The sequence below is a fragment of the Anomaloglossus baeobatrachus genome, chromosome 9 (genome assembly GCF_048569485.1).
Source record: "Anomaloglossus baeobatrachus isolate aAnoBae1 chromosome 9, aAnoBae1.hap1, whole genome shotgun sequence".
In the NCBI taxonomy this organism is placed as follows: domain Eukaryota; kingdom Metazoa; phylum Chordata; class Amphibia; order Anura; family Aromobatidae; genus Anomaloglossus; species Anomaloglossus baeobatrachus.
The window spans coordinates 155,064,473-155,088,399 of NC_134361.1; the positions used below are offsets into that span (position 1 = coordinate 155,064,473).

A 23,927-nucleotide genomic window follows, 5' to 3' on the forward strand; every position below is an offset into this window, starting at 1 on the left:
TCCTGGGGACGGTTATGTATGGCGTATTTTTTAATGTGCTTGATGCAAATCTAGCTGTAAAGTGTACAACTAGGGCACAAGTGCTGCCACTGAATGGGTGGGTGTGTGTGGGGCACAATTTTTGGAAAAAAAGGGAGACTCCGCTTGGAGTAACCCTTGCTTGCTGTGTTTTTTAAAAATGATCCAAGATGAACAGAGCTGGGATCAGGAAAGACTTTGCTACCTACCCCGGAGTCATCCCGGGGACGGTTAAGTATGGCGTATTTTTGAATGTGCTTGATGCAAATCTAGCTGTGAAGTGTACAACTAGGGCACAAGTGCTGCCACTGAATGGGTGGGTGTGTGTGGGGCACAATTTTTGGAAAAAAAGGGAGACTCCGCTTGGAGTAACCCTTGCTTGCTGTGTTTTTTAAAATGATCCAAGATGAACAGAGCTGGGATCAGGAAAGACTTTGCTACCTACCCCGGAGTCATCCTGGGGACCGTTAAGTATGGCGTATTTTTGAATGTGCTTGATGCAAATCTAGCTGTGAAGTGTACAACTAGGGCACAAGTGCTGCCACTGAATGGGTGGGTGTGTGTGGGGCACAATTTTTGGAAAAAAAGGGAGACCCCGCTTGGAGTAACCCTTGCTTGCTGTGTTTTTTAAAAATGATCCAAGATGAACAGAGCTGGGATCAGGAAAGACTTTGCTACCTACCCCGGAGTCATCCTGGGGATGGTTAAGTATGGCGTATTTTTGAATGTGCTTGATGCAAATCTAGCTGTGAAGTGTACAACTAGGGCACAAGTGCTGTCACTGAATGGGTGGGTGTGTGTGGGGCACAATTTTTGGAAAAAAAGGGAGACTCCGCTTGGAGTAACCCTTGCTTGCTGTGTTTTTTAAAAATGATCCAAGATGAACAGAGCTGGGATCAGGAAAGACTTTGCTACCTACCCCGGAGTCATCCTGGGGATGGTTAAGTATGGCATATTTTTCAATGTGCTTGATGCAAATCTAGCTGTGAAGTGTACAACTAGGGCACAAGTGCTGCCACTGAATGGGTGGGTGTGTGTGGGGCACAATTTTTGGAAAAAAAGGGAGACTCCGCTTGGAGTAACCCTTGCTTGCTGTGTTTTTTAAAAATGATCCAAGATGAACAGAGCTGGGATCAGGAAAGACTTTGCTACCTACCCCGGAGTCATCCTGGGGATGGTTAAGTATGGCATATTTTTCAATGTGCTTGATGCAAATCTAGCTGTGAAGTGTACAACTAGGGCACAAGTGCTGCCACTGAACGGGTGGGTGTGTGTGGGGCACAATTTTTGGAAAAAAAGGGAGACTCCGCTTGGAGTAACCCTTGCTTGCTTTGCTTTTTAAAAATGATCCAAGATGAACAGAGCTGGGATCAGGAAAGACTTTGCTTCCTACCCCGGTGCAATCCTGAGGATGGAAAAGGATGGCGTATTTTTGAATGTGCTTGATGCAAATCTAGCTGTGAAGTGTACAACTAGGGCACAAGTGCTGCCACTGAATGGGTGGGTGTGTGGGGCACAATTTTTGGAAAAAAAGGGAGACCCCGCTTGGAGTAACCCTTGCTTGCTGTGTTTTTTAAAAATGATCCAAGATGAACAGAGCTGGGATCAGGAAAGACTTTGCTACCTTCCCCAGAGTCATCTTGGGGACGGTTAAGTATGGCGTATTTTTGAATGTGCTTGGTGCAAATCTAGCTGTGAAGTGTACAACTAGGGCACAAGTGCTGCCACTGAATGGGTGGGTGTGTGTGGGGCACAATTTTTGGGAAAAAAGGGAGACTCCGCTTGGAGTAACCCTTGCTTGCTGTGTTTTTTAAAAATGATCCAAGATGAACAGAGCTGGGATCAGGAAAGACTTTGCTACCTACCCCGGAGTCATCCTGGGGACCGTTAAGTATGGCGTATTTTTGAATGTGCTTGATGCAAATCTAGCTGTGAAGTGTACAACTAGGGCACAAGTGCTGCCACTGAATGGGTGGGTGTGTGTGGGGCACAATTTTTGGAAAAAAAGGGAGACTCCGCTTGGAGTAACCCTTGCTTGCTTTGCTTTTTAAAAATGATCCAAGATGAACAGAGCTGGGATCAGGAAAGACTTTGCTTCCTACCCCGGTGCAATCCTGAGGATGGAAAAGGATGGCGTATTTTTGAACGTGCTTGATGCAAATCTAGCTGTGAAGTGTACAACTAAGGCACAAGTGCTGCCACTGAATGGGTGGGTGTGTGTGGGGCACAATTTTTGGAAAAAAAGGGAGACCCCGCTTGGAGTAACCCTTGCTTGCTGTGTTTTTTAAAAATGATCCAAGATGAACAGAGCTGGGATCAGGAAAGACTTTGCTACCTTCCCCGGAGTCATCTTGGGGACGGTTAAGTATGGCATATTTTTGAATGTGCTTGGTGCAAATCTAGCTGTGAAGTGTACAACTAGGGCACAAGTGCTGCCACTGAATGGGTGCGTGTGTGTGGGGCACAATTTTTGGGAAAAAAGGGAGACGCCGCTTGGAGTAACCCTTGCTTGCTGTGTTTTTTAAAAATGATCCAAGATGAACAGAGCTGGGATCAGGAAAGACTTTGCTACCTACCCCGGAGTCATCCTGGGGACCGTTAAGTATGGCGTATTTTTGAATGTGCTTGATGCAAATCTAGCTGTGAAGTGTACAACTAGGGCACAAGTGCTGCCACTGAATGGGTGGGTGTGTGTGGGGCACAATTTTTGGAAAAAAAGGGAGACTCCGCTTGGAGTAACCCTTGCTTGCTGTGTTTTTTAAAAATGATCCAAGATGAACAGAGCTGGGATCAGGAAAGACTTTGCTACCTACCCCGGAGTCATCCTGGGGACGGTTAAGTATGGCGTATTTTTGAATGTGCTTGATGCAAATCTAGCTGTAAAGTGTACAACTAGGGCACAAGTGCTGCCACTTAATGGGTGGGTGTGTGTGGGGCACAATTTTTGGAAAAAAGGGAGACTCCGCTTGGAGTAACCCTTGCTTGCTGTGTTTTTTAAAAATGATCCAAGATGAACAGAGCTGGGATCAGGAAAGACTTTGCTACCTACCCCGGAGTCATCCTGGGGACCGTTAAGTATGGCGTATTTTTGAATGTGCTTGATGCAAATCTAGCTGTGAAGTGTACAACTAGGGCACAAGTGCTGCCACTGAATGGGTGGGTGTGTGTGGGGCACAATTTTTGGAAAAAAAGGGAGACTCCGCTTGGAGTAACCCTTGCTTGCTGTGTTTTTTAAAAATGATCCAAGATGTACAGAGCTGGGATCAGGAAAGACTTTGCTACCTACCCCGGTGCAATTCTGAGGACGGAAAAGGATGGCGTATTTTTGAATGGGCTTGATGCAAATCTAGCTGTGAAGTGTACAACTGGGGCACAAGTGCTGCCACTGAATGGGTGGGTGTGTGTGGGGCACAATTTTTGGAAAAAAAGGAGATTCCGCTTGGAGTGTTTTTTAAAAATGATCCAAGATGAACAGAGCTGGGATCAGGAAAGACTTTGCTATCTACCCCGGAGTCATCCTGGGGACGGGTAAGTATGGCGTATTTTTGAATGTGCTTGCTGCAAATCTAGCTGTGAAGTGTACAACTAGGGCACAAGTGCTGCCACTGAATGGGTGGGTGTGTGTGGGGCACAATTTTTGGAAAAAAAGGGAGACTCCGCTTGGATTAACCCTTGCTTGCTGTGTTTTTTAAAAATGATCCAAGATGAACAGAGCTGGGATCAGGAAAGACTTTGCTACCTACCCCGGAGTCATCCTGGGGATGGTTAAGTATGGCGTATTTTTCAATGTGCTTGATGCAAATCTAGCTGTGAAGTGTACAACTAGGGCACAAGTGCTGCCACTGAATGGGTGGGTGTGTGTGGGGCACAATTTTTGGAAAAAAAAGGGAGACTCCGCTTGGAGTAACCCTTGCTTGCTGTGTTTTTTAAAAATGATCCAAGATGAACAGAGCTGGGATCAGGAAAGACTTTGCTACCTACCCCGGAGTCATCCTGGGGACGGTTAAGTATGGCGTATTTTTGAATGTGCTTGATGTGCCCTAGATGTACACTTCACAGCTAGATTTGCAAGTGCTGCCACTGAATGGGTGGGTGTGTGTGGGGCACAATTTTTGGAAAAAAGGGAGACTCCGCTCGCTTGGAGTAACCCTTGCTTGCTGTGTTTTGTTTTTTTTTAAACAATAGATTTTTATTGATTTTCAAGGTATTCACATACATAGAAATGAGGCATTGAGAAAATAAAGTAAATGACTTATTAACTGTAATATTACACAAAACTCTGTAACATTAAGTCAGGAACCAACAACAAGGATAGCTAACTGGTCAATCGCGAAATAAAGCTATGGCAATATCCATAGCACCTCTATTTTTATTGTCAGGGTAAGAAGACCAGAAAGATTGTGGTGGTCTAATATGAATTCCTATACATTCCTAACCTCAACCCCTCAACTCGGATGATTCTCTGCTATAATTGAGAAAAAAAAAAAAACGAAAACCTGTGAGATAAGGATAGAGGGAAGTGAACTATAAAGTAGGAGAAAAGAAAAAGAAAAGAGGAAAGGAGGAGATTAGGGCATTGCACCTCACTTCAAAATCTGGCGATACAAGGGGGAAGACAGAAACGCCTCCCAGTGAAACCACGTCTTGCCAACTGTGTCTCTTTCATGTTGTGAGCAAGCTACCAGGGACTCCATACGGTGTGTCAGGTCCACCTCTACAAACCACTCTTCCAGAGACGGGGGGTCCACGGATCTCCAATGTCTGGGGATCACAGTTTTCGCAGCCTGCAAAAGGTGTCTAACCAGAGATTTTTTATATTTGGAGGTGGATATAGGGAACATATAAAGCAGAATTGCTTCTGGGGACTGCGGTATTGAGATCCCTGTTACCTCCAACACAGTCCTGAGAACTCCGTTCCAGAAGGCGCGCAGGGTCGGGCAGGACCACCATATGTGGGACATCGAGCCCGGCTCCGCTCCGCAACGCCAGCATGTGTCTGGGACCCCTGGGAACCATTTATTTAATGTGGTTGGGACCCTATACCATCTCGAAATTATTTTATAACTTGTTTCTTGCGACTTGGAAGCTATGACTGACTTGTGTGATAGGGCAAAGCATTTATTCCATTGGGTTTTCGTGAAGGTTTTATTTAGTTCTGACTCCCAGACCTTACAATAAGGGGGGAGGGAGAGCAAATCTTTTTCCGAGAGCAGTTTGTACACGACCGAAGTCGTATGCGATATAACCGTGTTTGTGAGGCATAGCATTTCAAACGGTGATGGTGGGCGTATCAGTGAGTCCTTCCCAGGGATTGATGCAAAGAAGTGCTGGAGTTGGGTATATTCATAATCATATCGCGGAGTGGAGGGGGTTTCTCCCAGAATCGCGTTGAGTGGTATTAGTGTTCCGGAGGGAGCTACCTGGTGAAAGCGTAGAGGACGGGATCTAGAACAGCCTAAAAATGTCGGGGTGGTACATCCCGGTCTGAACAAAGGGTTACCTGAAATGGGGAACAAGGGGCCGTTCCCATCTATCAGCCCCTTCTTCAGAGAAGGGATGCTCAGGGTCTTCAGCGTATGAGCTGTTGTATAGGATGTTTCCAGGTTTTTAGGAATTGTGGACGGGCGTAACCAGGGCAAGGTTCCGACCGGGAACGGACATATGTCAGTTGCCAGACGCACCCATAACTTCGTCGAATAACCATGTACTAAATCCAGTACCCGGCCGTGCGCTGCTGCAAAATAATAACGTCGGCAATCCGGCAAACCCGTCCCACCAGCTTCCTTGGGACGTGTTAGGGTTTCCCAACGTAACCTTGGATGTTTTGACGCCCAAACAAAGTTCTTAAATTGTCGTCGAATTCCCTCCCAGAATGCCATCAGAATGTATGTGGGAATCGTGTGTAATAGGTATAACAACCTGGGGAGGACAGTCATTTTTAATATATTAATGCGCCCGAACCAGGAGAAACTTGTCCGCTCCCAAGTGGCTAGATTATTCTCCAATCTGGAGAGAAATGGCTGGAAGTTCAATGTGAACAATCTGGAAAGATCCGAGGGTAGACGAATGCCCAGATAGGTAATGACATTGTCTGGGGGCCACCTAAATGGGTAATGCGACTTTAAGTCATGCACCAACTCATCAGGCAGAGTTACATTGAGGGCCTCGGATTTGTCCATATTGATCTTAAAGTTGGACCACCCACCGAATCCCTCCAATAAATCAAGCAGGTGAGGTAATGAGGTCGTGGGGTTTGTTATATAAATTAATACATCGTCAGCAAACGCTGAACATTTATATTCTTTGCCTGCTAATTTAATTCCTCTGATCTCAGGGTTATTACGAATGGCAGCCAGGAGATGTTCCATGATTAATATATAAAGAAGTGGAGATAGTGGGCAGCCCTGCCGGGTGCCATTATGGATGGTAAAGGGGTTTGATAATGAGCCATTAATTTTTAGGTTAGCGACTGGGTATTGGTATAGTGAAAGAATTTTAGTAAGGAGGGAGGGACCTAAGCCAATATGTGTAAGGGTGTCTGCGAGGGAGGGCCATGAGATTCTATCGAAAGCCTTCTCGGCGTCAAGGGATAGGACCATCATCGGTATTTTGTGTGTTTTTGCATGATGTATAATATCTATAGTTTTTAGTGTGTTGTCCCGTGCCTCCCTCCCTGGAACAAAGCCCACCTGGTCGGGATGAACCAGCGAGGGAAGCAGAGGATTCAGTCTATTCGCTATTAATTTTGCAAAAATTTTTAGGTCCGTGTTCAAGAGGGAAATTGGGCGATAGCTCTTGCAGACATGTGGGTCTTTTCCTGGCTTAGGGATTACGGTGACAAATGCGGTCGTGGATTGGGCAGGGAACGGGCAGGACTCAGAGATGGAATAAAATGCGACCAACATCAAAGGGGACAAGAGATCTACCAATGCTTTATAAAATTTTCCTGTGAATCCATCTGGTCCAGGGCTTTTGTTATTTGGTAAGTTTTTTATTACTTCTGACAGCTCCGAGTGATCGAAAGGGGTATCCAGTTCAGCTATAAGTTCTGGTTTAGGGGTCTCGAAAGGTGACCTGATGGGAAGTGGAGGGTTTGTCGGTTTGGGGAGATTGTATAAATTTGCATAGTATGTACGGAACGTGTCAGAGATTTCCGCCGTTGTGTGTACCATGGAGTCATTAAGTCCCTTGATGCATGGGATAAAATTCTGAGTACATTGAGAGCGGAGGGCTCTGGCAAGCATCCTTCCAGGTTTGTTGCCATATTCATAAAATCGGCTGCGCCCAATTTGGAGGTACCGCTTATACGATTCGTCTAACAGATGTTTCACTTCTTGTCTTGCTTTGAGGAGATTTCTTAGCGTTTCTGTCGAGAGCGCATTTTTGTGGGATAGTTCTAGTTTAGTGACCGCTTGCAAGGCGGAGTTCAGGGCTTGGGCTTTAGCTTTTTTCAGCCTAGATCCGTGTTTAATGAGAACCCCTCTCAACACACATTTCAGTGCTTCCCATTTGAGGATTGGGGTGGTCGTGTCGGCAACATGGTCAGCGATAAAGTGTCCAATAGATTCTCGTATGTCCGCCAGACACTCTGTGTCTGTCAGCAGGCTCTCATTCAGACGCCATGGGCGTACCGTTTTAGAAAAGGAAGGGATTGTGAGAGAGCAGTAAACTGGAGCGTGATCGGACCATAATATATTACCAATTGCTGTGGAGGAAATCCAAGGGAGAGCCGAGTGTTGGACCATGATGTAATCAATCCTACTATAGGAATCGTGCGGAGTGGAGTAAAAGGTGTAATCTCTGACCTCAGGGTGTTGTAGTCTCCAAACGTCGCATAGCTGTACACTTAAGAGGGCTTTTTTGATATATTTAATGGCTTTGTATGATAAGTGTGATTTTTTCTTAGAGTTGTCTAAAGTCGGGTTCAGAGTGAGGTTGAGGTCAGCGCATAAGATTACCGACCCCTGCATCAAGGGGGACGACACGTCCATCAGTTGTGAGATAAAATTGGCTTGATCTTGGTTAGGGGTGTACACGTTTAGGAGAGTTAATATTTGGCCCTCGATATTTAGGGACAGAATGATATACCTCGCCTCTTTATCTATCGTACAACTAAGAATTTGGTGAGGGAGGGATTTGTGGATGGCTATGGCAACTCCCTTGGACTTGTTACTAGGGTTGTTGGCAAAGTGCCAACTGGTGTAGTGTTTGTGTCTGATGGTGGGTGCATGATTTTCCTTAAAGTGTGTCTCTTGGAGACACACTATCTGTACCTTTTGTCGATGAAAATGTTGCAGGATTTGTGCCCGTTTTTCTGGCGCGTTCAGACCTTTGGCGTTGAAGGAGGCGATTCTCAATTCCGTCATTGTGATAGAGTCGTAGCGCGATATCGGTGAGTGAAGTGCTTTGTGCAATGCCGTAAGAGAAGTAGACAAAACAAAAAAAGATTAGAGAGTAGAAGAGAGATAAAGAACAGAGCTGCAAGAAAAAAGGAACGTAAAGGCTCAGAGGTATAGCCTTTGTGCAGTAAACAACCTAAAAAGGTACTAACGTAAAACAGGAGCTTGTGCAACCTTGTCCGGTGGTACAGAGGCTCACACCCTATGTGGGGCGAAGTCTAGTCTAGTGAGTGGTAAGGTAGCACAGGAGCCTGCGTAACACTCTATTTGGTTTAACATTATAACGTGGTCTAACTGATTATCCATCGGCTATTGCATAAAGATAATGGTCTCTGGGCATGCAACAAAAAAAAAAAAAAAAAAAGGGGGGAGACCCTCTGCAGAAAGTCACATCCTCTTTGCTAATGGTGTCTTGTTAGGGTGCAGGGGTTCCCGGAGAAGAAACATCCCTCCCCCCCCCCCCGCATTCACTGTTTTAAGCACAAGTTCCCGCCGTCCATCCCAGTGTCTCCTCCCACTCGCATCTCCTCTATCTTTTTCTTTTTTTTTTTTTTCCTTTTTTCCTTTTCTGGGAACAAATGGGTGGACTCGGTTAACGTGCAATTCCAATTCAATGCTGACGTCCCGTCGGAAGTCTTAGTCCTTAGGCTGTAATGCGGCGTCCCATGAGCGGTCCTCTTTTATCTCCCCCTTTCGGTTTATCTCTGGGGGAGGGTCCAGCCGGGGGACGCTCTTGTGGTCTTGTGGGTCTCCCCATTAAGGCCAGACCATGCTCATTAAGTGCCTCCCAATCAGGCAAAGTGATGTTTGGTAAGTCCAAGCCGGACAGGAAACCTCGTAGGTCTCCCGGGGCTCTGATTGTGAAGGTGTGGTGCGCTTTCCGCACTGATAAAGAGAAGGGGAACCCCCATCTAAAAGGGATTTCCTTCTCTTGTAGGAGATTAAGTAGCGGTTTGAGGGCCGCTCTTTGAGCCAGTGTGAATCGCGATAGATCTGGCATGATTCGGATAGGCTGGCCTAGGTGGGATATTGATCGCTTCTGACGTGCTGCCTGTAGAATCAATTCTTTAAGTTGGAAAAAGTGAATCCGGCAAATTACGTCCCTTGGCTGGGGGTTGTTCGGGTCAGGGGGCCGTAATGCTCTATGGGCCCTGTCAATTTCGATAAAAGTGCCAGGCGGGCGCCGAAGCAGGTCATTAAAGATGGAAGTCAGTGTAGATGAGAGATCTGCAGCAGTGATGGATTCTGGAAGGCCTCTAATCCGTAAATTGTTCCTCCGATTTCTATTTTCGAGATCATCTAATGAGGCTTGAAGGCTTTGTAATTGGGAGGAGTGGCGTTTAACAGTGTCTGTCAGTGTTTTTATAATTTTTGTCGTGGAGTCACGGGACTGAGATATAGAGTCCACCTTTGATGAGAGATCCGTTAACTCCGAGCGAAACCGGGCAAATTCTTGTTTGCATTCGGAGACAATCTGTGATGTTAGGTTAGTAATGTCCTGTTTGGTGGGGATTGATTCAAGTAGTGTGCGTAGATCTGCCAGGGTAATCGGCCTGTCAGCCTCTGGAGGTGTCTGATTATACAGCTGCTTCTTTTCAGAGGATTGTTGGCCACATCTGGTGGGAGGGGTGGGTTCGCCTGTCAGTTCAACAGGGGCGACCCTGCGGTCTGGGGCCTTGCTATCTCTTTGCGCTCCTTTACGGGGCGGTGGAACGTTCGACTCGGCCTCTATCATCTCTCCACCTTTGGGGGAGGCTGAGAGCCAGGAAGATCCTGTGGACCATCCATCAGAGGATTCAGTGGAGTGCAGGGCGGGGGGGTCGCTCCATAGCCCCTGTGTCAAGGGCTTCAGAGTGAGCCTCAGAGGGGCTCCGGCTGCTGAGTTGGCCAGTTGTGGGTCACGGGTGGATGCCCCTGCAGATGGGCGCAGGGCACAGGGGGACTGCGATCCCTCTCCTGCTCCCCCTCCCCTCTGCAGCTCCCTCTCATGGAAGCAGGGTGAAGGGGGGGCTCCCACATCCACGTGAGCGCCTCCATGCCCCCGCGACATCGTTGGTGTCTGTGACCCCCCCGGCAAGCACGCTGGGGAGGCACATGCAGCGCCGCTGTCTCCCTCAGCGTGGATGGGGGAAGCGCCGCTGTCTCCCTCAGCGCGGATGATGGAAGCGCCGCCATTTCCTTTCCCCCTGCACCTCACCTCCTCCTGAGCCGCATCTCTACTGCCCTCCTCCACCTCCTTATCACGCGTGCGATCCGGCCGGCAGGTTCCCTCTCTCTCATCGCCGGCTGCTTCACTCCGCAGGAGCGCGGGCACTCTTCCACGTGTGCCTCCACAAGGGGAGCCACCATCCTGCTCCACTGGGTCCTCCTCCCCTTCCTGCCGCATGGCCGGACGTCTGGGGAATTCTGCAGCAACAGAGGTCAGCGGTGTCTGGGATGCTGGGTGCTGCCTGGGGGCTCGGTGATCGGTACCAGGGGATGCGGGCTTCTCTGTGTGGATGCCTCGTGGCTGATCTCCTGGTGCTGCCGGCGGGAAATCTTGGGACTCCCGTCGGGGGGGAATCTGGCGGGTTAGGAGCTGGGCGATATCCCCTTTTGTAGCTGGGGGCTGTGAGGATGCTCGACCTTTTGTTTTTCTGGTGGATTTGCCCATATTTTCAGTGGATGCCGATGGATTTTGATATGTGCTGCAGGAGCTCCAGAAAGTGCGTCCCTACACCTCCATAGTCAGCCACGCCCCACTTGCTTGCTGTGTTTTTTAAAAATGATCCAAGATGAACAGAGCTGGGATCAGGAAAGACTTTGCTACCTACCCCGGAGTCATCCTGGGGACGGTTAAGTATGGCGTATTTTTGAATGTGCTTGATGCAAATCTAGCTGTGAAGTGTACAACTAGGGCACAAGTGCTGCCACTGAATGGGTGGGTGTGTGTGGGGCACAATTTTTGGAAAAAAAAGGGAGACTCCGCTTGGAGTATCCCTTGCTTACTGTGTTTTTTAAAAATGATCCAAGATGAACAGAGCTGGGATCAGGAAAGACTTTGCTACCTACCCCGGAGTCATCCTGGGGATGGTTAAATATGGCGTATTTTTTAATGTGCTTGATGCAAATCTAGCTGTGAAGTGTACAACTAGGGCACAAGTGCTGCCACTGAATGGGAGGGTGTGTGTGGGGCACAATTTTTGGAAAAAAAGGGAGACTCCGCTTGGAGTAACCCTTGCTTGCTGTGTTTTTTAAAAATGATCCAAGATGAACAGAGCTGGGATCAGGAAAGACTTTGCTACCTACCCCGGAGTCATCCTGGGGACGGTTAAGTATGGCGTATTTTTGAATGTGCTTGATGCAAATCTAGCTGTGAAGTGTACAACTAGGGCACAAGTGCTGCCACTGAATGGGTGGGTGTGTGTGGGGCACAATTTTTGGAAAAAAAGGGAGACTCCGCTTGGACTAACCCTTGCTTGCTGTGTTTTTTAAAAGGAGCCAAGATGAACAAGTCATGGTTCAGCAAAGACTTTGCTACCTACCCCGGAGTCATCCTGGGGACGGTTAAGCATGGCATATTTTTCAATGTGCTTGATGCAAATCTAGCTGTGAAGTGTACAACTAGGGCACAAGTGCTGCCACTGAATGGGTGGGTGTGTGTGGGGCACAATTTTTGGAAAAAAAAGGAGACTCCGCTTGGAGTAACCCTTGCTTGCTGTGTTTTTTAAAAATGATCCAAGATGAACAGAGCTGGGATCAGTAAAGACTTTGCTACCTACCCCGGAGTCATCCTGGGGACGGTTAAGTATGGCGTATTTTTGAATGTGCTTGATGCAAATCTAGCTGTGAAGTGTACAACTAGGGCACAAGTGCTGCCACTGAATGGGTGGGTGTGTGTGGGGCACAATTTTTGGAAAAAAAGGGAGACTCCGCTTGGACTAACCCTTGCTTGCTGTGTTTTTTAAAAGGAGCCAAGATAAACAAGTCATGGTTCAGCAAAGACTTTGCTACCTACCCCGCTGCAATCCTGAGGACGGAAAAGGATGGCGTATTTTTGAATGGGCTTGATGCAAATCTAGCTGTGAAGTGTACAACTGGGGCACAAGTGCTGCCACTGAATGGGTGGGTGTGTGTGGGGCACAATTTTTGGAAAAAAAGGGAGACTCCGCTTGGAGTAACCCTTGCTTGCTGTGTTTTTTAAAAATGATCCAAGATGAACAGAGCTGGGATCAGGAAAGACTTTGCTACCTACCCCGGAGTCATCCTGGGGACAGTTAAGTATGGCATATTTTTCAATGTGCTTGATGCAAATCTAGCTGTGAAGTGTACAACTAGGGCACAAGTGCTGCCATTGAATGGGTGGGTGTGTGTGGGGCACAATTTTTGGAAAAAAAGGGAGACTCCGATTGGAGTAACCCTTGCTTGCTGTGTTTTTTAAAAATGATCCAAGATGAACAGAGCTGGGATCAGGAAAGACTTTGCTACCTACCCCGGAGTCATCCTGGGGACGGTTAAGTATGGCGTATTTTTGAATGTGCTTGATGCAAATCTAGCTGTGAAGTGTACAGCTAGGGCACAAGTGCTGCCACTGAATGGGTGGGTGTGTGTGGGGCACAATTTTTGGAAAAAAAGGGAGACTCCGCTTGGAGTAACCCTTGCTTGCTGTGTTTTTTAAAAATGATCCAAGATGAACAGAGCTGGGATCAGGAAAGACTTTGCTACCTACCCCGGAGTCATCCTGGGGACGGTTAAGTATGCCGTATTTTTGAATGTGCTTGATGCAAATCTAGCTGTGAAGTGTACAACTAGGGCACAAGTGCTGCCACTGAATGGGTGGGTGTGTGTGGGGCACAATTTTTAGAAAAAAAGGGAGACTCCGCTTGGAGTATCCCTTGCTTGCTGTGTTTTTTAAAAATGATCCAAGATGAACAGAGCTGGGATCAGGAAAGACTTTGCTACCTACCCCGGAGTCATCCTGGGGACGGTTAAGTATGGCGTATTTTTTAATGTGCTTGATGCAAATCTAGCTGTGAAGTGTACAACTAGGGCACAAGTGCTGCCACTGAATGGGTGGGTGTGTGTGGGGCACAATTTTTGGAAAAAAAGGGAGACTCCGCTTGGAGTAACCCTTGCTTGCTGTGTTTTTTAAAAATGATCCAAGATGAACAGAGCTGGGATCAGGAAAGACTTTGCTACCTACCCCGGAGTCATCCTGGGGATGGTTAAGTATGGCGTATTTTTCAATGTGCTTGATGCAAATCTAGCTGTGAAGTGTACAACTAGGGCACAAGTGCTGCCACTGAATGGGTGGGTGTGTGTGGGGCACAATTTTTGGAAAAAAAGGGAGACTCCGCTTGGAGTAACCCTTGCTTGCTGTGTTTTTTAAAAATGATCCAAGATGAACAGAGCTGGGATCAGGAAAGACTTTGCTACCTTCCCCGGTGCAATCCTGAGGACGGAAAAGGATGGCGTGTTTTTGAATGTGCTTGATGCAAATCTAGCTGTGAAGTGTACAACTGGGGCACAAGTGCTGCCACTGAAGGGGTGAGTGTGTGTGTGTGTGTGTGTGTGTGTGTGGCCCAATTTTTGGAAAAAAGGGAGAACTCCGCTTGGAGTCATCTTGTGGTGTTTTACATGATTTTAGAAGGGCGTGCCATGCCTATATCTGTGTCTCCTCCTCTTTTTCCTTGTCCAGCTCTTTTGTTTTCGCATGAGTATATGTCCTTGTCACTTTCCCATGTGTTTGTGTTTTGTTGTGAGTTTTTTGTCACCTTTTGGACACCTTTGAGGGTGTTTTCTAGGTGTTTTTATGTGTTTGTGATTGCCTGCCATTGTTTCCTATGCGGTTCGAGTTCGGTTCGTCGAACATTCGACGAACCGAACTCGAACGAGACCTCCGTTCGGCGAACCGAATTCAAGCTAAACCGGGACCGGTTCGCTAATCTCTACTCACAGCTTGGGCCAGGTTGTTGCTGGATGTCACACTAAGCAACATCGCTAGCAAGTTGTGCATCAGCAGCGATGTTGCTAGCGATGTTGCTTAGTGTGACGGGACCTTTACTATAGAGGAAAGAAAAGCCCTTCTCTCACTCAAAAACAATCCTGACCTTGTCATCAGGAGCGCTGATAAAGGTGGTAGTATAGTGTTACAGGATAAAGAGACTTATATCCAAGAAGCTTTAAGAAATCTATCGAACCCCTCACATTATGAGGTGGTTGACATGGTCCACAATGATCAGTCCATTGTGGACTATCATTCCTTGATACAAAAAGCGGTAACAGCAGGTATATTGAATAAAGATGAGAGAAAATTTCTTGAAATTAAGAACCCTAAAATGGCATTTTACTACCACTTGCCCAAAATACATAAGAGCCTTCAAAATCCCCCTGGAAGGCCAATTATCTCGGGGATAGACTCCTTAACAATAAATCTGGCTGCCTACATAGACCGGGTTATGAGGGTCCATGTTACGAACCTGAGAAGCTATTTACGTGATTCTACACACCTCATTAATATTATTAAGGATGTGGAGTGGAAAAACTCCTTTTTATTTGTATCTTTAGATATATCAGCTTTATATACTAATATCTCCCATGATTTAGGTCTGGAGTGTTTTAAACAGTTCCTTTTGGCAGATGACAGGCTGCCTGAGGCTCAAAAAGAATTTCTCCTGGAAGGGATGAAATTCATATTGACTGACAATTATTTTACTTTTCAAGATAGATTATACCATCAGTGCTGCGGGACTGCGATGGGGTCAAAGGTCGCACCTACCTTCGCTAACCTTTTTATGGGCATGTTCGAATTATTATTTATATATAATTCTGAATGCTTCAAAAATGTAATTGTATACAAAAGATATATTGATGATCTGTTCTTTATCTGGGACAATTCTGGTGAGAATATAGATACTTTCTTGGGTCACATAGGTAACAACAATTGGGGTCTCACTTTCTCCCCTAATGTCAAAGAGGATGCAATTGTTTTTTTGGATTTAACTATCATGCACATAAAGGGAGCAATTTGCACAAAAAAACTTTTTTAAAAAGGTGGATAGTAATGGTTATATCCATTTCTCCAGTAGCCATTATAACAAATGGCTCAGGATTGTCCCGAAAAATCAATTCCAAAGAATCCGTAGAAACTGTACATCAGATGGAGATTTTCTTACACAGGCAAATATCCTGAAGGAAAGATTCCTGGATAAACACTACACCCCCGCATTGATAAAAAAAAAAGCATACAACGATAGTAAAACTCTTACACAAATGGATCTCATTGCACAAGATAAAATCTCAGATAAGAAATCTGATCATGCTTTTTCCTCTAATCTTTTGATTACATATAGCAATAATGGGAACCTGATTAAGAACATCATTCGCAAACATTGGAAAATCCTTCAGAATGATCCCTTCTTGAAGGATGTCATACCAGAGATACCAGGGATCACTTACCATAGGGCCCCAAGTCTGAAAAATCAATTGGCCCCAAGTAGATTAAGAAACAATACTGTCATAGAAACCACTAACAATACGGGGGGGGGGCTTTCAAATGTCTAGCAAAGAACTGTTTATGCTGCAAGTCTATACAACACAAAAGGGTTAATTTCAATTCCTCAGCAGGAGGAGATGTTTTTTCTATCAAAACCCGTCTTACTTGTCAGTCAGATTTTGTTATATATCTGATCGAATGTGAATGCAACAAACAGTACATAGGCAGAACGATTCAGGCACTACACAACAGATTGAACTCCCATAGACACAATATAAAAATTGGGTTCATGCTACATGGTCTATCTAGACATGTTACTTTATGCCTCGATGGGAAATCAAAACTTAGGATTACTCCCATTGAGCAGATACCCCTTTTTGCTCACAACCTGAATTATTGAGGAGAAAAGAAACATATTGGATATACAAATTAAACACTCTTAAACCCTTTGGGCTTAATGAGGTTACAGATCTATTTTACTGAAGATACGAATTTTATTACTTTATTTTATTTCATTTTATATTGGTTTTATCTCCGGCAGTTTTTATTTTATTATGTTATTATTATATATATTTTTACATATTATATTCATGTTTTATATGCTATTTATGTGTGTCTTTCCGTTTTTATCTTGTTTAATAATCTGCATGCTAGGTCTTGAATAATGCTAATTTTTACTACTTAATTTTATACACACATGTTTTCATTATGATTCAAAAATATTTATTTATGTTTTTATTATGTTCATACTGGTCTTAGTACCACATGGAGACATGAACCCTGACTGAGAGGCTCCCTAACTTGGCCCTCTGTGGGAGACCTCTTTCCTTCCTTTAGTTTACATTGTGATTCCCTTGCTTTCACATAATATGGAGCATTTGGTCCACTAGAGCATGCGCACTGGTAGTTTTCCCACGCTCTGAACTTATATGACCTAGTCGTTCTCTCAAAGTCTTCAATGAAGCACTAGCTTCAGATCCGTCTATCGAGCATGCGCACTTAGTAGTTTCCCACGGTCTTGAACTCTTTTCACCCCGCTCACTTGTCTGATCCGCTGTAACTTCAGTGAACCTGCAATTCGTACGGCCTGTGAGCTGTAATTGATTTTATGCACGTTTTAAGTAAAATCCATTCACTATGCTTCCTGTCCTTGCTGTCCCACTTTTAATAAAAACTACACTCACATCTACTATAAATAGATCACGCTTACAATTGCCGGACCCCCTTATATGAGCCTTTCTATCCATATGCTATTGGTTGTGACCTTAATCCATATATAGGTACACATATGTCTGTGTTGATGATAGCAATTTTTTAACCCCTAAAACACCATCACTGTTCCTGTAACACACTTGTGAATTTATGTTGATATCTCAGGGGATTTTTTCTCCGTGAACGGCACTTGTGCTTTCTCATGCTAATCTTTACACTAACTCCTTTTCATGGTTCCCCCCCCTCCCCCTTTTTTTTCTTCACCTAAAGGTCCAGTCACAATAAGCAACTTACCAGCGATCCCAACAACGATAGGGATCGCTGGTAAGTTGCTAGGAGGTTGCTGGTGAGATGTCCCACTGCGACGCTCCAGCGATCCCACCAGCAACCTGACCTGGCAGGGATCGCTGGAGCGTCGCTACACGAGTTGCTGGTTAGCTCACCAGCAACCAGTGACCAGCCCCCAGCGCCGCGTGGAAGATGCTGCGCTTGGTAACTAAGGTAAATATCGGGTAACCAACCCGATATTTACCTTGGTTACCAGCGCACGCAGCTACACGTGCAGAGAGCAGGGAGCAGCGCACACCGCTTAGCGCTGGCTCCCTGCTCTCCTAGTTACAGCACACATCGGGTTAATTACCCGATGTGTACTGCAGCTAAATGTGCACAGAGCAGGGAGCAGCGCACAATGCTTAGCGCTGGCTCCTTGCTCTCCTAGTTACAGCACACATCGGGTTAATTAACCCGATGTGTCCTGCAGCTACGTGTGCACAGAGCAGGGAGCAGCGCACAATGCTTAGCGCTGGCTCCCTGCTCTCCTAGTTACAGCACACATCGGGTTAATTAACCCGATGTGTCCTGCAGCTACGTGTGCACAGAGCAGGGAGCAGCGCACAATGCTTAGCGCTGGCTCACTGCTCTCCTAGTTACAGCACACATCGGGTTAATTAACCCGATGTGTCCTGCAGCTACATGTGCACAGAGCAGGAGCCGGCACTGACAGTGAGAGCGGTGGAGGCTGGTAACAAAGGTAAGTATCGGGTAACCAAGGACAGGGCTTTTTGGTTACCCGATGTTTACTGTGGTTACCAGCCTCCGCAGAAGCCGGCTCCTGCTGCCTGCACATTTAGTTGTTGCTCTGTCGCTGTCACACACAGCGATCTGCGCTTCACAGCGGGAGAGCAACAACTAAAAAATGGCCCAGGACATTCAGCAACAACCAACGACCTCACAGCAGGGGCCAGGTTGTTGCTGGATGTCACACACAGCGACATCGCTAGCAACGTCACAAAAGTTGTTCGTTAGCAGCGATGTTGCTAGCGATGTTGCTTAGTGTGACGGGGCCTTTAGAGGGATAGATTCCCTTATTGGGATCGGACAGAAGACTGATCCGATATAGTGAAGTGGCTTCACCCTCTGCACGTCCTTCACACACTGTTCCTGGCCCCTGGGTCCATGAATGCCTGACGCTGTCTATAGTGTTCTAGGCAATGTGCTATACACGAATTTATTTGTATACACTTATGGTTATATTCACACTTATATACATATATATATATATATACATTTTTTTAGAACACGAATAAACCACTCTTTTACAAGTTTTCAATATAATTTTTTATTTTTCAATAGCTTATGATGAAAGAGAGAGCTCATGATAAGATAATCTGTATTATGTTTTTATTACAATGTACTACGTCATTTTTGAACTTGAAATGTATAGATTCCCGCCGATTTTTTTTTTTCTCTGGGGGTGTGCCTTGACGTCATCTCCAAGGTATATAATGCTGTGTAGGCCCTCTATACAGCAGATTTGATGTTCTTTACTGGTTTGTCCTGAGGAAGGGAGCTGTGTCTCCTGAAACGCGTTGACCTGACCTATGCATGAAATAAAGCAACATTAATCTTAAGCTTACATGATCCGTTGGTCATTGGCGCGGCTGTGAAACCCTTCTCTACTACTCTCCGTTATCTGCCTTATGGGGACCGCTGCCGTGACTGGAGTTACATGCTGTTATAGGAGTTGTGACTTTCACAACCCCCTTTGGTGAGTAGTATTGCTCCTTGTCTCACCCTGTATATATTGGGGTAAGACCCTATTGCGCTTCTTTTTCCACAGTATTTACTCTGAGACCTGGAAAGAGACAGACATGGAAAGAGACAGACGGGGAAAGAAACAGACAGAGAGACCGACAAAAATATAAAGGAAAAGAGAACGATAGGGAAAGAGACAGACGGGGAAAGAGACAGACGGGGAGAGAGACAGACAAAAATAGACGGGGAAAGAGACAGACAGGCAGACGGTGAAAGAGACAGAGACAGACGGAGAAGGAGACAGACGGGGAAAGAGACAGACAGGCAGACGGGGAAAGAGAAAGACTGGGAAAGAGACAGACAGGGAAAGAGACACAGATAGGGAAAGAGACAGATGGGGAAAGAGACAGATGGGGAAAGAGACAGAGAAAAATAGACTGGGAGAGAGACAGAAAGGCAGACGGTGAAGAAACAGACAGAGACAGACGGGGAAAGAGACACACCTGGAAAGAGACAGACGGGGAAAGAGACAGAGAGACAGACAAAAATAGACGGGGAAAGAGACAGATAGGGAAAGAGACAGATAGGGAAAGGGACAGATAGGGAAAGGGACAGATAGGGAAAGGGACAGATGGGGAAAGAGACAGGCGGGGAGAGAGACAGACAAAAATAAATGGGGAAAGAGACAGACGGGGAAAGAGACAGACTGGGAAAGAGACAGACTGTGGAAGAGACAGACAGAGACAGGCAAACAGGGAAAGAAACATATAGGAAAAGACACAGGCAAAGAAACAAAGACAGACCTGAAAAAGAGACAAACCAGGGAAGGAGACAGACCTGGGAAAGAGACAGACGGGAAAAGGGAAAGACGGGGAAAGAGACAGACCGGGAAAGAGACAGACCTGGAAAGAGACAGACCTGGAAAGAGACAGACAAGGTAAGAGACAGACAGGGAAAAAGACAGACAGCAAAAAAGACAAACAGAGAAACAGACAAACACAGACAGGGAAAGACTGGGAAAGAGACATACCAGGGAAAGAGACAGACCAGGGAAAGAGACAGACCAGGGAAAGAGACAGACCTGGAAAGAGTCAGACGGGAAAAGAATCAGAAGGGGAAAGAGACAGACACAGAGAGAGCGAGAAACAAACACAGAAAGAGAGAGACAGACAGACATAGAGAGAGACAGAAACAGAGACACAGAGATAGAGACAGAGAGACTGATAGAGAGACCAACAGAGAGAGAGAGAGAGATGCAGACAGACACACAAGAGACAGACAGGGAAAGACACAGACATAGAGACCGACAGACAGACAGAGACTGGGAGAGAGACAGCTAGTCTAATATGTAAACCTGAGTGTATGTATGTATGTATGTATGTGTGTATGTCCGCTAACGGAATTCGCACTGTTGCATGTACAATCACAAAATTTTGCACAGACACTCCATTTGACTCAGGGAACATCATAGACTATTATTTTGAGGGGACATTTTAACCCTGCGCTTTACAGTTATTCGCCAAAAAACCTGCCTCCGTTAAAGTCATTGGACCTGGGAGCGACAGTGCAGCCAGAACTTTAGAAGAATGCACCGCCATGCCCTTAAATGGAACGTTGGCATGTCACAATACAGCCAGGTAAAGAGACAGAGTCAGACAGAGAAAGGGAAAGAGACAGACAGAGACAAGGAAGGAGACAGGGAAAGAGACAGACAGGGAAAGGTACAGACAGAGACAGGCAGAGAGACAGACAGACAAAGAGACAGACAGACACAGATAGACACAGACAAAAAGACAGACAAAGAGACAGACACAGACAGAGACATGCAGGGAAAAAGATAGAGAGACAGACAGAGAAAGAGACAGGCAGACAGAGAAATAGATAGACAGGGAAAGAAACAGACAGAGACAGAGAGAGGGCGACAGACAGAGACTGTAAGAGAAACAGAGAGATAGTTACTATCCCGGTCAATGCCGGGTGCTACAGCTAGTTAGCTATAATAATTTTTAAAGACCTTCCACCTCCCTCTGACTTTGTCATTGGTACCAATGTGCACTATGACTGTTAAGATCCACCCAGCAATCTGTCTATCTGATCCGCAATATGCTAAACCCAAGCACCCAGCAAACAACACACTGTTTGACATTCATGTGTTGTGAATAAAAAAAAGGGGAGGGTAACCAAGGGTAATTTTGCACAAGGCACAATTCAGCCTAAGGCCAATCCCGGCTGTAGTAGGTACCCAGTATCCACAGTAATATTCAGAAATATATGGTTTAACACTTACACCAATTGACCCTAATCATGAATTTATTTGAAAGTTTGCTGACTGTTGGCAAGGGAATATGATTTTTATTAATGTTATTAAATGCTAATTGAATGTACATTTTTATGTTTGAAGTTCACTCCAGACCTAGCCCAGTAAATATGAGGTGTAAAAAAATGGACACTCACCTCATCTCTTACATGTCTCACCTTCTTCACAGTCCATCATCCTGTTCTCTGCACCGATAAAACCTTTTTTTCCTCTGGCTAGTGATGTCCTCTTTATGCATCATCACTCTGCCATCAGCGCTTCCAACACCAAGAAGACCTCTAATATTGCCACACATGTCACGACATCACAATGACATGTGGTGACCAAAGCGCTAACTAGGGCATGTGCAATTAACTTTGTAAGGTCATGATATGTGTGATGACTCTTGAAGCCTTTTGGTCCCTGAGGCCCCAGGGCAGAATGAAGATACTGCTGAAGAGGATGTAATATGCCAGAGGAAAGAAGAGGCAGAGCTTATGAGGACCGGACGGTGGGCTGTGGTGATAGCAGGACAGGTGAGCTGTGGAGTATCAATTATTTTTAACCCCTTTCCTGATCTTATATGAGTCAGCAAAATGGTGACTGGCACAAAACGAATCATTAAAAAAATGGATTCAGGAAAATCCTTTTTTTCTATAAAATACAAGGCAAATTTAATTGACCTCAAACAAATCTCTAGAATATATAGAAACTAATTTACTGCAAGGTTTTATTCCCATTGATAATTACAGGACTCGCAGAGAAAGAATCATTTCATACTTTGACCATCAAAGTCTCTTTTTCCTAGCAATACATCCACATTCAAAGAAACTGATGGACTCAACAAAGATGGTGACTTATTCTGCTCAGAGTTTATCACATTGGAACCATTGTCTGCTCGTGGGCAGTGCTCTCCTGCATTAGAGGACATTTTTAAAGATGAATTTAGACGTTCAGAAGATGAGTGGTCAATAGACATTGAATCTGAAGTTTCTATTCCAGAAAGGTTAGTTGTTTTAAATTTTTCTGGATCGTATTATCTGAAGTGCGCAGACTGGGTTTACATATTCACAAACCAACTCACAAAAAGATCAGATAGCAGAAAATGGTATAAGAAAAATCTTTATTTAACAATAAAATGTATACAGAAAAAGAAAAAGAGGGGGTGTAGCAACAGGGAGGATACACAAGATGGCATACCAGAGCAGCTGAGAGCAAAAAAGTGTGCAACGTTATAAAGAAACCACAAAACAACCTTGTTAAGGAGTAAAGGGGAAGCCAGCATGTATTGTTAAATAGTTTTCAGGCAGAATCCCAAGACAGAATGATACAAAAAAGGCATCAAGTTGTGGTAATAAAGTATTAGAGATAAGCACACATACTCACAGCTGGAATGGCGCCAAGTCCCATCCGACGCGCGTTTCAGCGTCAGCCTTCGTCAGGGAGGGGGGGCGTGGCGACATACCGGCAGGGTAGGTGTATTTATGTAAAGACCCAGCCAATGAATATCCGGATCAATTAGGCGGCGCATGCGCTGTGCAGATCGGCACAGAGCCCAAGCAGAGAGGACGCGTCATCGTCACCTAGCAACCGAAGTCATCCCACTATGAGTCACCGCTATACGCGACAAAGGGTCACGTGACGCGATGACATCAGAGGGGCGAGTACGGAGCTCGGACAATACAGATACGCCCACTGCGTGAGCGCTGTTCGGAGACCGCGCATGCGCACTAGATCCGGGTAAACCAAGACATGAAATACATTATAATTTGGTGCTTATTACCCAGGGAATGTATGCATATATTAGTCAGAGCAGATGGGGAATGCATATATATATTAGTCAGAGCAAAAAGAAGGAATAATAAATATAATTCATCAACTTGAGATAGATAGTTCTTATATATAAAAAAATATACACATATATATATATACATACAGTTAGGTCCAGAAATATTTGGACAGTGACACAATTTTCGCGAGTTGGGCTCTGCATGCCACCACATTGGATTTGAAATGAAATCTCAACAACAGAATTCAAGTGCAGATTCTAACGTTTAATTTGAAGGTTTGAACAAAAATATCTGATAGAAATTGTAGGAATTGTACACATTTCTTTACAAACACTCCACATTTTAGGAGGTCAAAAGTAATTGGACAAATAAACCAAAACCAAGCAAAATATTTTTATTTTCAATATTTTGTTGCGAATCCTTTGGAGGCAATCACTGCCTTAAGTCTGGAACCCATGGACATCACCAAACGCTGGGTTTCCTCCTTCTTAATGCTTTGCCAGGCCTTTACAGCTGCAGCCTTCAGGTCTTGCTTGTTTGTGGGTCTTTCCGTCTTAAGTCTGGATTTGAGCAAGTGAAATGCATGCTCAATTGGGTTAAGATCTGGTGATTGACTTGGCCATTCCAGAATGTTCCACTTTTTTGCACTCATGAACTCCTGGGTAGCTTTGGCTTTATGCTTGGGGTCATTGTCCATCTGTACT

General features: G+C 45.4%; 1 protein-coding gene across 1 annotated transcript in view; it reads left to right on the forward strand.

Moving 5' to 3' along the window:
• Nucleotides 1-23,927, forward strand: part of LOC142251327 (protein Shroom4-like) — a 1,515,126-nt gene that overhangs the window by 956,239 nt on the left and 534,960 nt on the right. Inside the window, exon 6 of the mRNA XM_075324019.1 lies at nt 22,242-22,439. Within this exon, the coding sequence (XP_075180134.1) occupies nt 22,242-22,439 (198 nt within the window). The remainder of the gene's footprint in view (nt 1-22,241; nt 22,440-23,927) is intronic.